Raw genomic sequence first — 16,477 nt, 5'->3', positions numbered from 1 at the left:
AAAACTATTAATATGTTTTATGTTCTTTATGTCATACAAAGTTTTTTTTTGAAATCTGTTGTGCATTTTACAATTACAACATATCTCAATTGAGAGCAGCCACATTTTAGGTGCTCAATAGCTGCGTACTGCTTGTGGCTAGTGTACTGGACAGCCCAAGATATGGACTTTAAAAATAATATCCAGGGGGCAGCCCGGGTGGCTCAGCAGTTTAGCGCCGGTTCAGCCCAGGGCGTGATCCTGGAGACCTGGGATCGAGTCCCGCATCGGGCTTCCTGCATGGAGCCTGCTTCTCCCTCTTCCTGTGTCTCTGCCTCTCTCTGTGTGTCTCTCATGAATAAATAAATAAAATTAAAAAAAAAAAATCCAGATGCATGGTTACCAACATGGAAAGAGATTCATCTTATATTAAGTTGAGGGGGAAGAGAAAAGTCATAACATACTGTGTTTAGTGTGCTTACATTTCCACAAATATCTGATGTTTATATCTGCAAGCAAATAGTCTATATACTGTCCAGTGGCTACAGTTAGCTACTTAGACTACTTAAATTTTTTAAAATTTTTTTTTAGATTTTATTTATTAATGTGAGACACACACGGAGAGGGGGAGAGAGAGAGAGAGAGAGAGAGAGAGAGAGACAGACAGACAGACACACAGGCAGAGGGAGAAGCAGGCTCCATGCAGGGAGCCTGATGTGGGACTCGATCCCGGGTCTCCAGGACCACGCCCCAGGCAGCAGGCGGCACTAAACTGCTGCGCCACCGGGGCTGCCCAGACTATTTAAATTTAATAAAGTTAAATACTTAAAGTGCAGTCCCTCAGTCAACACTAGCCACAGATGCACAGTGGCTGCTATGTTGGACATCACAGCCTTGGGTCAGTACTCTGTCCAGAGGGCTGAACTGTGAGAAGGGCTGAGCTGGAGGACAGGACCTGCTAGCCCTGCAGCCAGTAGGGCTTTGTGACTATTGAGACCCAGAGTCTTCATGGTTTCTAACAGTAAAGCACAGGAAAGAGGGGCAGCTGTTGTTGGAGTTCAATAGGAGCATAGGGTGGAAACAGAACAGCCCTAGTCAAAGACCCTCTTCTGTTCTAGTACAGCTGAAATTTTTTTTTTTAATTTTTATTTATTTATGATAGTCAGAGAAAGAGAGAGAGAGAGAGGCAGAGACACAGGCAGAGGGAGAAGCAGGCTCCATGCACCGGGAGCCCGACGTGGGATTCGATCCCGGGTCTCCAGGACCGCGCCCTGGGCCAAAGGCAGGCGCCAAACCGCTGCGCCACCCAGGGATCCCTAGTACAGCTGAAATTAACCACCATTCACATTGCTGGAGGCTCCCTCCAGAAGCCTGATGTCCACTTCAGGCAAGTTCATATGAAAATGTTCCTCTCTGCTTCGCTAGAAACTGCCTCATGTTCATGGAGGAGCTTATTTAACATTGGGAAGAGAAAATAATTTTCGTATTTGCACGCAGCTTCTTTTTTTTTTTTTTAAGATTTTATTCATTCATTATAGACATAGAGAGAGAGAGAGAGGCAGAGACACAGGCTGAGGGAGAAGCAGGCTCCATGCCGGGAGCCCGATGTGGGACTCGATCCCAGGACTCCAGGATCGTGCCCTGGGCCAAAGGCAGGCGCTAAACCGCTAAGCCAACCAGGGATCCCCTTGCACGCAGCTTCTATGCAGTGCCCGAGTACATTTGGCCCGCAGTTCGTGACCTTGCAGTTGGAGGCAGCCTGCTGAGTGCAGAAGTCTTCAAGTCAGGAGACTGGGCCAGTGTTGAGAGCCCTGCAGCTCTTTCAACTCCTACTACCCAGGCCTGGGTTCCTGTTGTCCACAATCTGCCCCTCAATCTCTCAGGACTCCTTCCTCACTTGAGGGACTGGTTCTGCCTGTTTAGCTGAACTTGCTCCATCAATATGAGGGATGGAATGATGTCTAAGCATCCTGCCTCCGGCCATAGAGGATAGGAAGTCTGCCCCCCCTGTCTGTGGGGCAGACAGGCCTGGGATGGAGTCCATTCTCCTGACTTCCTAGCTGAGTGTCTGTGTTTAAGGCATCTGCCCTCTCTGAGAAGTGGGGTTCTTGTAAAAGAGAGAAAGTGACACATACCTCCAAGCACTGCCGGGAGATGGGATAAGCTGAAGGACAGTAGAATAAGTGCTCCACAAACATAGCGGTTACTACCCTCAGCTCTGAAGATGCCTATGGCAGCATGACATGTATAGTAGCTTACAGAGTTGGGATTGGAACTCCGTCCCAGAAGGACACAAGATATTTTTAATTTTTATTTTTTTAAAAGGTCTTATTTATTTATTCATGAGAGACACAGAGAGGCAGAGACATAGGTAGAGGGAGAAGCAGGCTCCCTGTGGGGAGCCCGATGCAGGACTCCATCCCAGGACCCCAGGATCATGCCCTGAGCCAAAGGCAGACGCTCAACCACTGACTACCCAGGTGCCCCCCCCCGGGGATGTTTTTAGGTGCGGTAAATTTATGTGCCATCAACCCTCCCTCATCCTTCGTGATGCTGAACAGTGAGTTCTCTTCTGTTGAAACCAGTAGGGACTTCCCTAGTTTGACTTCCCCATACTTTCAAGCTTCTTTCCCACCAAATATCTTACCACCGCTGATATTAATAGAAGAGTTAATTTGTTTGACTTTCATCTTCTGTTTTTCCAATCTCCCCAGCACAATAAAAGTGCTGGTGAGTCATAAAAGGACTAGAAGTTCTCTTACCAAAGGAAAAAAGATGATAGCTTGCATTTATCACTGATAACATCCTGTGCTCTTATCTGAGCTCAGATATCTCAATCCTTATCACTCAGGCAGGATTCTTTGTTTGAAAGTAACATGTTTTTTAAATTACCTGTGTAGTAAACCAAGGAACTTCTGGGAACATTGTTTTTCCTGATCAAGAAAGTAAAATATGCTTGAGGATAACCTAAAAAAATATGAAAAAAATAGCTAAGAGAATTTAAGCCACACCTAATTTCACCCCAGAGATAACTACTGGTAACATTTGTTGTGGGCATCCCCGGTGGCTCAGCGGTTTAGGGCTGCCTTCAGCCCAGGACCTGATCCTGGGGTCCCGAGATTGAGTCCCTCATCGGATTCCCTGCAGGGAGCCTACTTCTTCCTCTGCCTGTGTCTCTGCCTCTCTCTCTCTCTGTGTCTCTCATGAAAAAATAAAATCTTAAAAAACAAACAAACATTTGTTGTAGTTCCTCTTCTTCCTATCAATGTTATCAGTTTTTTATCTTTTCAGAATATTTAAATTACAGCATTCACTTTGTCCTGTGTAATGAAAAATTCTTTTAATATCCTTCTAAAGAGTTGCATATTCTTTCACTATATGATTAAACCATAAACAACAGGGACACCTGGGTAGCTCAATGGTTGGGCGCCTCCCTTCGACCCAGGGCGTAATCCGCCCAAGGCATGATCCTGGAGTCCTGGAATCAGGTCTGCGTTGGGCTCCCTGCATGGAGCCTGCTTCTCCCTCTGCCTGTGTCTCTGCCTCTCTCTGTGTCTCTCATGAATAAATACATAAAATCTTAAAAAGAAAAAAACCATAAACAGCATAACCATTCTCTTATTGTTGAAAACCAGATTCTTTTAGCGGGAGGCTTTTTACTTAGCTTCCTTAAAAGTGAGTATGGGGATCCCTGGGTGGCGCACCGGTTTAGCGCCTGCCTTTGGCCCGGGGCGCGATCCTGGAGACCCGGGATCGAATCCCATGTTGGGCTCCCGGTGCATGGAGCCTGCTTCTGTCTCTGCCTCTCTCTCTCTCTCTCTCTCTCTGTGACTATCATATTAAAAAAAAAAAAAAAAAAAAGTGAGTATGGAGGGGCAGCCCAGGTGGCTCAGCATTTTAGTGCCATCTTCAGCCCAGGGCGTGATCCTGGAGACCTGGGATCGAGTCCCATGTCGGGCTACCTGCATGGAACCTGCTTCTCCCTCTGCCTCTCTCCGTCTCTACTTAATAAATAAAATCTTAAAAAAAAAAAAAAAAAGATTAAAAAAAAGTGAGTATGGAGGGGGTGGATGGCGGGCTCAGTTGGTAGAGCAGGTGGCTCTTGATCTTGGGGTTGTGGGTTCGAGCCTTACATTGGGTATAGAGATTACTTAAAAATAAAATATTAGGGATCCCTGGGTGGCGCAGCGGTTTAGCGCCTGCCTTTGGCCCAGGGCGCGATCCTGGAGACCCGGGATCGAATCCCATGTCGGGCTCCCGGTGCATGGAGCCTGCTTCTCCCTCTGCCTATGTCTCTGCCTCTCTCTCTCTCTCTCTCTCTCTATGTGACTATCATAAATAAATAAAAATTTTAAAAAAATTAAATAAATAGATAATCAAATAAATAAATAAACGTGGGCATAGAAGCTGGGACAAGCAAAGCTGAGTAATAGTGCTTGCTATCAGAAATCAGAGACTGATAAAATTATTCCCTGTGTTAAAAGAGAATAGCTGCTTTTTGTTCCATTGGGGCTCTTGACAGTGCTGTGGCCATCTCCTGTGCTTGCTGTTTAGGGCCATAGTGTATTCACCTGTACACACCATGCATTCTCTATTTCATAACAGAAAAGAAAACAAACTAAATTACAAAATTGGCCTCTGTGCTGGGTGCTGTAAGTATAGAGTCTCATCCAATATTTACTGCCATCCTGTTGGAAAGATATGATTTTTGCAGATAATAAACTGAGATCAGAGGCTCAGCAGAGTTAGGTCACAAAACTAGTAAGTGGCACTGGACTTTGAATTGAGTCTCTGACTGTAAAGCCAGGCCCTTTCCCCCTGGGCACTTGAGGTTTTGGCCTGGGGAAAGAGGGCTGATCAGTACATCCACTTCCAGAAGACTTGGGGCAGTGGACCATGGGGGTGGGCAGAGAAGTGGCCCCACAAGGAGGAACAGTTCATTCCTAGCTGGTACTTGGGTTGTTACCAGCTGAGGGTGTGAGAATTGAGATACCAGAGCCCACATAAAAATCATTATTTCCAACCAGGTTGGAGTTTGTGTGGTTACTGTCTTTTCTGGCCAGCCAGCTAAATAGTAGTTTTCTGAGGTTATATTTACTGCATCTGTTTCTACACTTTTAAAAGGGCGTCGGCCCAAGAAGCTTGAGGATTATTGGAGGTCACATTTCATTTTTAATTACTATTTAAATGAGCCCGAGATATTTGAGCGTTTTTTTCCCTTTGCTTTGACGTAAGATGGCATTCATGGATTCCCATCTTAGCAAATTAAGTAATTTTCTTTGGCGTCATTTAAGGGTCTCGTACTACAGAATGCCACAGGAACTGCTGTTTAAAATGCCATGTTCAGAAAAAAACAATTTTTTTTTAAATGTCATGTTCATTCTCTAGTCATGTCTGAGGCTGAAAGGATTTTTGAGCACTGCTTTGCAGTGTTTCTCCTAGCTGAAACATCGGCTGCCTTTGAAGTTAGGTGTGGAGAGCAGCTCCCCTGGCAGGGCAGGAGACTGTCCCGCAGAGGAGAGCATGGACTTCAAAAGGCCTGGAGAAGGGAGAAGCATGCTCAGTAAGGCAGTGGCATCTCACGGCAGGCATCAAAGCACATTTATGATGTGTTCCTTGCCCTTTCTGGGAACACAGAGTAGAAACTGGAGAACTTACTTTGCATAAATGTGAAGCACACAGTTCTAAGATTCAGTTAGATTTTATTTATTTATTATTTATTATTATTTTTTAAAATAAATTTTTATTTATTTATGATAGTCACATCAGAGAGAGAGAGAGAGGCAGAGACACAGGCAGAGGGAGAAGCAGGCCCCATGCACCGGGAGCCCGACGTGGGATTCGATCCCGGGTCTCCAGGATCGTGCCCTGGGCCAAAAGCAGGCGCCAAACCGCTGCGCCACCCAGGGATCCTCAGTTAGATTTTAAATGAGATTTATTTTACTTGGTTGAAAAGGAGTTACAGTTGGCTTCACTCTTCTGAGCAAATTAGGTTAAGATAGTGGTCATTCTTCCAATGCCGTTTAAAACCCTAGTGATTTCATCGGTTTGGGGGCAGGTTTTGCACATTGCTGGAGGGCTCAGCAATGAAAATAAAACGCAGGTATGTTGTAGCACTGAGAACCTACAAATGCAACAATAAGTAATGAATATTTAGCAGAGTAAGGGGTAATCATTAATTCTAGGTGAACTATTAAGAACTGCAAGCAGCCAGGCAGGTTGCTGGTGAGCTGAGTGGCAGTCCTGCAACTGAGAATTTCCTCGGAGACCTTGTTGTCCTTCGGGGTGTTGCTGCCCACCACCCGTGAGCTGTGGCTCTTGTGCTGTGTGATACCATGGGTTTGAATATTGGGTTTATAAAGGGATGATAAATCGGGTTGGAAGATCCATGGAGACTTACTTTCTTTTTAGAAATTTTTTTTCTTTTTTATTATTTAAGTAGAGTTGACATACAGTGCTATCTTATTTTCAGATGTACAACATAGCGATCTGACAGGTCTGTGTATTACTTAGTGCTTACCACAATAAATGTAGTCACCATACAGTGTTAATATTAATTCTTAATTATTTAATTTTAATAATTAATTCTAATGATTATCAAGTAATTAATGTAATTATAAGAAATCATTAAATATCGTTATTATTGACTATACTCGCTATACTGTACTTTTTTTTTTTTTAAGATTTATTTATTTATTCATGAGAGACATAGAGAGGCAGAAGCAGGCAGGCTCCCTGCAGGAGCCTGATGCAGGACTCCATTCTGGAACTCCAGGATCATGCCCTGATCCGAAGGCAGATGCTCAACCGCTGAGCCACCCAGGCATCCCTATACTGTACTTTGTCTCTGTGACTTATTTATTTTATAACTGGAAGTTTGTACGTCTTAATCCCCTTCACCTGTTTTCACCCATGCCCGGACCCTCATGGAGATTTTCTTGAGGATGCTGTTTGACTTTTCCTAGATGTAAGTGCACATGAAAAAGACCAGCAAGCTTCCTCCTTCCCAAAAGAGCAAGCAGTCAGTTAACAAAATACCCACCAAGGATTATTTGCTGCACTTCTACTACTGGGCTGACCTTGTGCTGGGTGCTGTTTGCAATACAAAGAAATATGTGATCCTAGCCCTAAAAAACTTAATTCAGTTGGAGAGCGCCCCCCTCTCCACAGACATAGGTAGATATAGATAGGACAGAAATAGCAGTAACATGATTAAACAGCTACCCTTGCCAGGTGTTGTCTAGGTAAAACAGAGAGGGCAGTAAGTAAGGGACGTCTGGGAGACACAGAGTCTGGGTAGAGGAGAAGGAACGTGTTAAGACGCTTTGGTTAGGTGATAGCAGAACTTGGAAGCTAGGCTGAGGAGTTGGGTTTTATTCTGTGGCCAGTGGGAGCCCTGGAAGGTTCCTGAGCAAGGAAGTAGGATAATGTTGGATGTCCAGCAAGTTCATGTGTGCTCAGTGTTCTCTGTGGGCCTTCCTATGAGGGGAAAGTGCCAGAAGAAAGTAGGTTTGGGAATGAACCCGAGAGAGTGGTGTGGCTAGTAGGTGCTGGAGACCTGGCCTCCTATCCCAGAGGTGTCAAGGCATACTCACTGTCCCCAGCTGCACAATGAGGGTAATGGTTCTTTCTTACCTCAAAGAACCATCAGCAGATGGTATGAGTTGTACCTGTGAGCCACCACTCCAGGGCCCTGAGTAGGTGGGACCCCTACAGGGCTCAGTTTAGGTACATACTCTACCCTTGAAGAGGCAGGGAGGGATGAGGACGGGGATAGAGGAGGCTGTAAGGTTGGTGGGTGCGTGGTTCATTTGTTTCCTTCCTCTCTTGAGAGGGTTTTTATTTTTACACTGTAAAGCTGCTTCCTTTTTAAGAAGTTTTTTTAAGATGGCTCTTGCGCCTGGCTGCACATTACAGTCACCTGGGGAACTTTTAGGACCTACTAATGCCTATGCTTCAGCCCAGACAAGTTAAATCAGAATCTCTGGGAGGGAGGATGGAACCACTGGTATCTAGTTTTTTGTTTGTTTGTTTGGTTTTTTAACTTCTCTAGGTGATTATAGAATGCAGCAGGGTTGAGACCCTCTGCTTTGGAGATAGTGATGTGGGAACACTGACAAGGTGTAAAATATCTCCAAACAGCTGTCTGCATCTCTCTGTACTTTGAGTCTCTGAGTAAATCTGATATCTGTGCCAAAAGGGGAGGGAGAAGAATTATGCAGGTTATTCTGGCTTGAAGGTTTGCTGAAGTTTTGGCTTTAGCTCCTTGAACACCTTTTTTCCAAAGTGATCTGTGTTTGTAGTCTCCTTAAGGTAATTTGGGGCCAGACAGGTTCAAAATAAGTTTTCCTCCTCAGTTTTTCCTAAAATTTCACCAAACCACGGCATCTTTGAATATCAGCTATTGCGCAGGGAAATCTTAAGTATATATCTTTCCGAAAACTCCAGTAACAAAAGTGAGGATGCTTACTTGGAAAATGGCCTGTGTTGGAAGCATTAATCAACAGTTATGGAAACGACAGCCCCAACCCCGACTTCCCCCTCAGGATTGGAGTCAGTAGATCAGCATCATTAGAGATGAACCACCTGAGTTCCACCAGCTAGTGAGGATCCCCATCTTTCAGGGCTGCAGAAAGAGCTCGGGGCTCCCCGGGTCACCAGTCATGCGTGTCTGGTTGGAAGGTCTTGGGAATCAGGTACTTGGGTTGCACTTCCCACTCAGCTGCTTCCCACTTGTGTGACCTTGGACAGCTCACGCAACTTTGCCCGAGCCGAGCCCAGCCGAGGGGAGCTGAGCTCTACCCTCTAGGCAGCTGTGAGAATTGAATGAGAAGTGTTGGGTTTAGCAAAGCTCCTGACACAAGATCGGTGCTCACTGCTCACTTATATCTCTCTTCTCTAATCTCACTTAGTCAGAAATTACATGGTCCTGGTGCCTTTCCAGTTTGAAGAACTTCTTCAGCAGACCACACAGACTAGTTGAAATACCCACGTGCTAGGGTTTGATGGGATGGCCACCCTGCCCCACTAAGATAAATGGTGTGATGTTGTGAGGAGGAGCAAGAAGAAGGGGCCTTTTGGGGACGTGGCAGCAGATGGCAGGGTTTGGTGGCAGGCGTATATCTACTTGACTCAGGGCTGCACTACAGAGTTAGCTTTCCCTTCGTTGCCTGATTGGCCTTGGTGGTTTATTGTCTCTTTTATACATGCACACTGCAGTTTCCGTTCCACATCAGAGATGGTGGTAAAGATGGGAATGATTCACTGGAGGATTCTGGGGCTGCTGACTCCAGCTTGGGAGGAGGAGACCTGACTTCATTTTTTTTTTTTTAAAGATTTTATTTATTTATTCATAGACACAGAGACAGAGGCAGAGGGGCAGAGACACAGACAGAGGGAGAAGCAGGCTCCACGCAGGGAGCCTGATGTGGGACTCGATCCCGGGTCTCCAGGATCACACCCCAGGCTGCGCCAAACCGCTGCACCACTGGGGCTGCCCTTTTTTTAAATTTTTTTTTTTTTTTTTATGATAGTCACAGAGAGAGAGAGAGAGAGAGGCAGAGACACAGGCAGAGGGAGAAGCAGGCTCCATGCACCGGGAGCCCGACGTGGGATTTGATCCCGGGTCTCCAGGATCACGCCCTGGGCCAAAGGCAGGCGCCAAACCGCTGCGCCACCCAGGGATCCCGAGACCTGACTTCAGATGCTAGGTTTCTCTTATTCCCCTGGGCACTGTCCTCTCTGCTTTAATAAGAGCTACCACCTGGTTGCAAGCAGAGGACAGTTGTGCTGTGTTTAGTTTACAAATTGGGGATGTGAGGTGAAAGTATTTCCTTTTGGTCAAGTGGATGGTGGTATCAAGCAAACTAAAAAAATTCAAATGTTTTATAGTTAGGGACCAACCTGTCTTATTGAAGTGGAATAAAAATATTTCTGAGCAGGGGCACCTGGCTGGGTCAGTTGGTAGAGCAACTCTTGATCTTGGGATTGTGAGTTCTTACCCCATGTTGGGGGTAGAGTTTACTTAAAAAAAAATATTTTCAAGCAAAATCACCTTATGTTCCCCACTGTCTTTCTGTACCTGTTACCACATGGCAGATAGTACTTGGGGACTACAGTGAAGCCTTACTGGGTCTTAATGTGTTTTTATATAATGGGTGGTACTTTTAGGCTGCCAATAACTAAGCAAAGTATAGGTGGACACGAGTGTGTTATAGTGTTGTATATGAGGTACCAGTGGGCCACAGCCAAGGGCAGATGGTGACATAAGTAATCTCTAGCACTACCCTGTATCCCAAGCCTCCAAAGACTGGGATGGCTGGTTTATTGATGCACCTGAACCTGGGTTCTCAACCTTGGCACTAATGACGTTCAATGCCAGATAGTCCTTTGTTGGGGGGTGGGTGTGGGCTGTCTTCTGCATTGTAGGTGTTTAGCAGCATCCTTGAGCTCTATCTACTGGATGCCAGTAGCACTCCCCCAGCCTCTGTGACAACCAAAGATGACCCCAGACATTGTTAAATGTCATTTGGGTCAGAATCAACCTCTTTGGAGATCGCTGACCTAAATTATTTTTTATTGTTGGGTATATTATTATTTTTAATTTAATGCTTTATATTTAAAAAATACAATTAATTAACATATAATATATTATTGGTTTCCGAAGTAGAGGTCAGTGTTTCATCAGCCTTATATAATACCAGTGCTGATTACATCACGTGCCCTCCTTAATGCCCATCTATTACCCAGTTACCCCAACCCTCCACCCCTCCCCGTCCAGTGACCCTCAGTTTGTTTCCTATGATTAAGAGTCTCTTATGGTTTGTCTTCCTCCCTGATTTTATTTTGTTTTATTTTTTCCTCTCTTCCCATGAGATCGTATAACTATCTTTCTCTGATTGACTTATTTCATTTAGCATAATGTTCTCCAGTTCCATCCACGTCATTGCAAATGTCAAGATTTCATTTTTTGATGGCTGAGTAGTGTTCCTCCATTTGTGTGTGTACACATACACCACATCTTTATCCATTCATCTCACTGACCTAAATTTAAAGAATGTTTTGGCACAAACATTAATGAGGATGTCATCTTGGCTATCACACTCTTATGTCATGACCCAGGCATTATCTTGTAGCTACTGCTTCTCTTCTGCCAAGTTGTTATTGTGTGCCATTTTATAGACAAGTTTTTTTTTTTTGAAGGCAATATAGTGATCATAATCACAATAATAGCCAAATGTATAGGGTATCCATGAAGTGGCTTCAGGAATGCCTTAACAAGACTCTTAGCCTGACAGTGCTAGAATCCTGAAGTAGAGACAACTCTAAAGGCTAGAACACATAATTGTTACTGTCTGTTGTGGGGAGAGGAGAGGAATAAAGGACAAAGAGCATATATAAAGGGATACAATGAGAAGATGTTTGCCACTTGACTGAGTAGTGTAGACATAACCTATTCTGGCACAAATATATGTTCAGGAAGTTCTGAATTTTATTTTATTACATAAACTCTATCCTCAGTGTGGGTTTCAAACTCATGACACTGAGATCAAGGGTCACATACTTATAGACAAGTTTTTATTTTTTTAATTTAATTTTTTTATTTTAAAAAAGATTTTATTTATTTGTTTTACAGAGAACCAGAGAGCACAAACCGGGGGAGGGTTAGAGGGAGAAGGAGAAGCAGGCTCCCTGATTTGGGGCTTAATCCCAGGATTCTGGGATCATGACCTGAGCCGAAGGCAGACACTCAACTGACTGAGCCAACCAGACACCCCAGTAGATAAGTTTTTTAAAAATCTAAATTGTGTGTCTGCGGAAGGAAGGAATAGAATCAGACTGTACCTTTCTTTCTTTCTTTCTTTCTTTCTTTCTTTCTTTCTTTCTTTCTTTCTTTCTTTCTTTCTTTCTTTCTTTTTTTTAAGATTTTATTTATTCATGAGAGACACAGAGAGGCAGAGGACAGAAGCAGAGGGAGAAGCAGGCTCCCTGTGGGGAGCCAGATGTGGGACTTAATCCTGGTACCATGGGATCACACCCTGAGCCAAAGGCAGCCGCTAAACCACTGAGCCACACAGGTGTCCCCCTCCTCTACTTTTTCACTTGTTTTTTTAATCATGGCCTTCTCTAGCTGATGATGCATATAATATGGAAACTCTGAACTCCAAAAATCATGGATCTTAGTCCTTTGATTGGTACCACACCTTGGTTTGAATGCCTAAGGTTAAACTTTTTATTTTAGGCAATTGTAGATTTACATGCAGTTGTAAGAAATAATGCAGAGAGATCCCATTTATCCATTGCCCAATTTATTTGAACGGTACTATTTTGTAAAAGTATAGTACAGTATCACGACCAGTACATTAATATATTGAAACAGTCAAGATACAGAACCTTTCCATCAATCCCAGCATCCCTCATGTCTTAGCTGTTTAGGCTGCTATAACAAAATACCGTAAACTGGATGGCTCAAGCACTACAGAAATGTATTTTTCGGTCTGGATGCTGAAAGTCCAAGATCAGAGTGCCATCATGGTTGCCTTCTGGTGAGGGTCCTTCTCCTGGTTCATAGCTGATACCTTCTCAAAATTTACTCATGGTGGAAGGAGCAAGGGATCCTTCTGGAGCTTCCTTTATATGGCACTAATGCTATTCATGAGGGTTTCACTCCCATGACCTAAGAACTTCCTGCAGGTCCTACCTCCTAATATTGTCATCTTCGGGGGTTAGTATTTGACATGAATTCTGGAGGGGGCACAAACATTCAAAGCATAGCACTTCACTTTGCCTTTCTGTAGCCACAGCTGCCTGCTTCCCTAGCTCATACACCCTACTACTCCAGCCTTAACTCTTAGCAACCACTAATTTTTCTCCATATCTATAATTTTGTCATTTAATGAATGTTCTATAAATGGAGTCATATAGTTTACAACCTTTTGGGATTGGCTTTTTCACTCAGCATAACTCTGGAGATACATCGAAATTGTTGTGTGAACTGATAATTTATTCCTTTTTGTTTCTGAGTGTTGTTTCATGATACGGATGTAGCAAAGTTTAACCATTCGCCTGTTAAAGAACTTCTGACTTGTTTCTAATTTTGGACTGTTATTAATAAACCTGCTGTGAACATTCCTGTACAAGTTTTGTATGAACATCAATGCTCAATTGTCTGGGATAAATGCTCAGGATTACAACTGCTGGGTTGTTAAGATAGTTGCAGGGTTAATCTTTTAAGAAACTGTTGAACTATGTTCCAGAGTCACTGTACCATTTTACATTCCCACTGGCAGTGTATGTGTGATCCAGTTTCTCTGTATGCTAGCTAGCATTTGTTTTTTTGTTTGTTTGTTTTAGTCATTGTGGTAGGTATGTGATAATATCTCTTTGTGGTCTTCCTGTGCATTTGCTTGATGACCAGTAATATTGAGCATCTTTTCTTATGCTTATTGCCATCTTCATACCCTCTTGAAAAGAATGTGTATTCTTCTGGTTTTGGATGAAGTGTCCAAAAATGCTCATTAGTCTGTTGGCTGATGGATGAAGTGTCCAAAAATGCTCATTAAATCTGTTGGCTGATGCATTGTTGTAGTATTGTTGGGTTCTTCTGTGTCCTTCCTGGTTTTCTAATTGTTCTATCAATCTCTAAGAGAGTGGAAGCTTCCAGCTGTAATCATGGGTTCCCCAGTTTCTTCGTTCAGGTCCATCAGTTTTTGCTTCCCATATTTTATAGCTCTGGTGTTTGGTACATACACATTTAAGATTGCTATGTCTTGCTGGTAGAGTACTGTTTTATCTTGATGCACTATCTTTCTCTAGTAATTTTCTTTGCTCTGAAGTCTACTTTATCTGATATTTTCACTTAGTTTTGATTCTCTGATTTGGGTGTTTTTTTTTTTTTTTTTTTAAGATTTTATTTATTCATGAGACGCCTGGGTGGCTCAGTGGTTGGGCATCTGCCTTCGGCTCAGGGTGTGATCCTGGAGTCCCTGGATCAAGTCCCATATCGGGCTCCCTGCATGGAGCCTGCTTCTCCCTCTGGGGAGCCCGACGCAGAACTTGATCCCAGGACCTCGAGATCATGACCCAAGCCAAAGGCAGATGCTCAACCACTGAACCACCCAGGTGCCCCCGATGTGGGTGTCTTATAACTGAGGCTCTCTCTTTCCTCTTTTTTAGGAGTATATAATTCGGGTGCAAAGAGGAATTTCTGTAGAAAACAGCTGGCAGGTAAGCTTTTTTTTTTTGTCACTAGAAAAATGTTTAAGCATTTAAACAAAAGCCTGACTTGGGGCGTCCAAAAATGTGGAAAAACCAAAACATGCATAAATATGAATCCTTTTACTTTTAGGTATAAACCTTCAGCTTAAATAAATAAATAAATAAATAAACCTTCAGCTTTACAATGTCTACTAGCAGAGGTTTTTCTGCTCCCATTTATCTGGTTTAATTTGTGTATGATGTTGCCACAGAGAGTATTGAGGAATGTATTCTCTAGTTTGACCCAGACTAGGATAGATAGATAGTAGGCAGATTACTTGTTTTGTTCTTAGTAATTCATACCTCCTCCCCTGCAGCCATGGTGTAGGTGGGGGTGGTTAGAGTTAAGTCCATCAGGTAGAAAGGCGAGATGGTACCCTGGACATCGTACAGCTTGGATGCTCTGCATTTCATGGACTCCTCAGTCCACTCATGGGCAAATGCTAGTAGTGCTAGTTTCCCCCCTGACTGTAGGTGAGGGTCACCTTACAGGCTTAGAGGGGGCCTCAGAGAGAAAAAACTTCCAACTCAGATCCAGAGGTCCTAACTATGTTAGTTGACTTGCAGAGGGTAGCTGACTTCTCTACAGGGGCCATTTCTTTCTTGCCTCTGTAATTACAATCACCTTCCCTTGGTCTTTGCCTGAAATTTCAAACAGCTTTTTGTTTGAATAGTTACACTATTTAATATCTAGTGAGCATTTGTTGTTAGGCACTGGTTCAGGCACATTTAAAAACCATTCTACATGATTATACCTCCTCATTTTACATTCAAGGGGTAAGTAAGTAGGCCATGGTCACACTCCAGTCAGTGACAGACCAGAGTTGGAGTTTGTATATTCTCTATGATTAACCGCTGTGCTGCCTTTTCTCCTTTGCACTTATGAGGGATGGCCTTATTTAACTCTTTGATGTGTAGTTGGCAAGCAGGGCAACAGCCATTGTCCTACCAGAAAAATCAATCCTTGGTGTAGTCTTCCAGATATAATGCATTAGGATCCCTGGGATATTTAACAAAAATGTAGACTCTTAAGCCCCACCGTGGACCTACTGGTAGGAGATTCTCTGAGGGCAGAGTCTGAGATGATTGGTGGGCAATTCTACTCACTAACATTTGAGATTCATCAATAAAGGTTGAAGTCAAACCATTCAAAAGCAAAATAATTTCCTTGCCCAGAGCCTGAAGAGCTAGTGGAATTTGACTCTGGCCTAATCAGTGACATCAACATAACTCAGAAAGAATGTATAGACAATGGAAAGTGGACTGTCTGCCAAGAGGGAAAACACGGGGAATCCAGGAGAGGTATGGCCTCTCTGCCTGCAGTTACAGTCCTGTCTCTTGAATGGTGGGCTCTCAACTGGGAAAAGTTTTATCCAGGGCAAGGATCAAATGGCTTCACAGCTGTCCACTTCCTTTTAATTTGATTTCATGTTCAGTAAAACTTTTTGGAGGTAAATCATTAATTCATCTTTCCAGGTGCCTGGTTAATGAGAAAGGTATTTAAAGGGCTATTCACCCTGAAAACAAATATATCATCTTTCTCTCTTACCTGTTGGCATCTTATGTGTTTGGCTGGCATTAACCAGTTTCCCATGGCCCAGCGAACTCTGGACACTGCTAGGTTTGTTTTCTGGGTCTGTCCAGTTAAGCAAGTTAAGCACCAGGTATACCCACTACCTTTAGTACAAGAAAGAGATGGTCTTTGCCGAATGAAAACACCACTCTCTTGTCTTACAGATTGTTAGGAGATACAGTGACTTTGATTTGTTGAACAACAGCTTGCAGGTAAATATTTGAAAATACCAATGACACACAGTCATTGCTTGGGTGTCTCAGAAACGGGTTGGAAATGGCAGTATCAAGACAAAATATTAGCAAATTTCCCTGGCGGAGGAGATAGACTTATACTTTAAATAGATAATGCATGGCTCTAAGAGTAAACTTTTGAGAACAAACATGTAATTTATAATAGTCACCTTGCAAGTGAGTACCTTTGTGCGAGACTGCATCCTTACCATGGGCATGGGATGCTGTGTATCATCTCCTTGCACAGAGGAATGACTAGCTGGATTGTTGGAGTCATTCACTTAGAGCTGGGACTATCTCAGACTCTCATATGCAGCATTGCAGATCAGTACTCAGCAGTAACTAGAGACAGCCTTTTTCAGTGTAACCTTTTTTCTCTTAAATACATCTAAATCCCTTTGATTTAAATGTTCCTAACTTGGTGGCCATAAAGGAA

General features: G+C 43.4%; 1 protein-coding gene across 23 annotated transcripts in view; it reads left to right on the top strand.

Annotated features, from left to right (window-relative positions):
* PXK (PX domain containing serine/threonine kinase like) overlaps window positions 1-16,477 on the top strand; it is a 111,420-nt gene that overhangs the window by 14,096 nt on the left and 80,847 nt on the right. For 16 of the 23 annotated variants that reach the window (XM_038566019.1, XM_038566018.1, XM_038566009.1 and 13 more), the window contains exons 2-3: window positions 14,155-14,205; window positions 15,973-16,020. In XM_038566019.1, the coding sequence (XP_038421947.1) occupies window positions 14,155-14,205; window positions 15,973-16,020 (99 nt within the window). The remainder of the gene's footprint in view (window positions 1-14,154; window positions 14,206-15,972; window positions 16,021-16,477) is intronic. The other 7 variants (XM_038566013.1, XM_038566012.1, XM_038566015.1 and 4 more) reach the window with 1 other exon arrangement.

Source organism: Canis lupus, chromosome 20, assembly GCF_011100685.1.
Source record: "Canis lupus familiaris isolate Mischka breed German Shepherd chromosome 20, alternate assembly UU_Cfam_GSD_1.0, whole genome shotgun sequence".
In the NCBI taxonomy this organism is placed as follows: Eukaryota; Metazoa; Chordata; class Mammalia; order Carnivora; family Canidae; genus Canis; species Canis lupus.
This window is presented reverse-complemented; position numbering and strand designations above follow the sequence as displayed.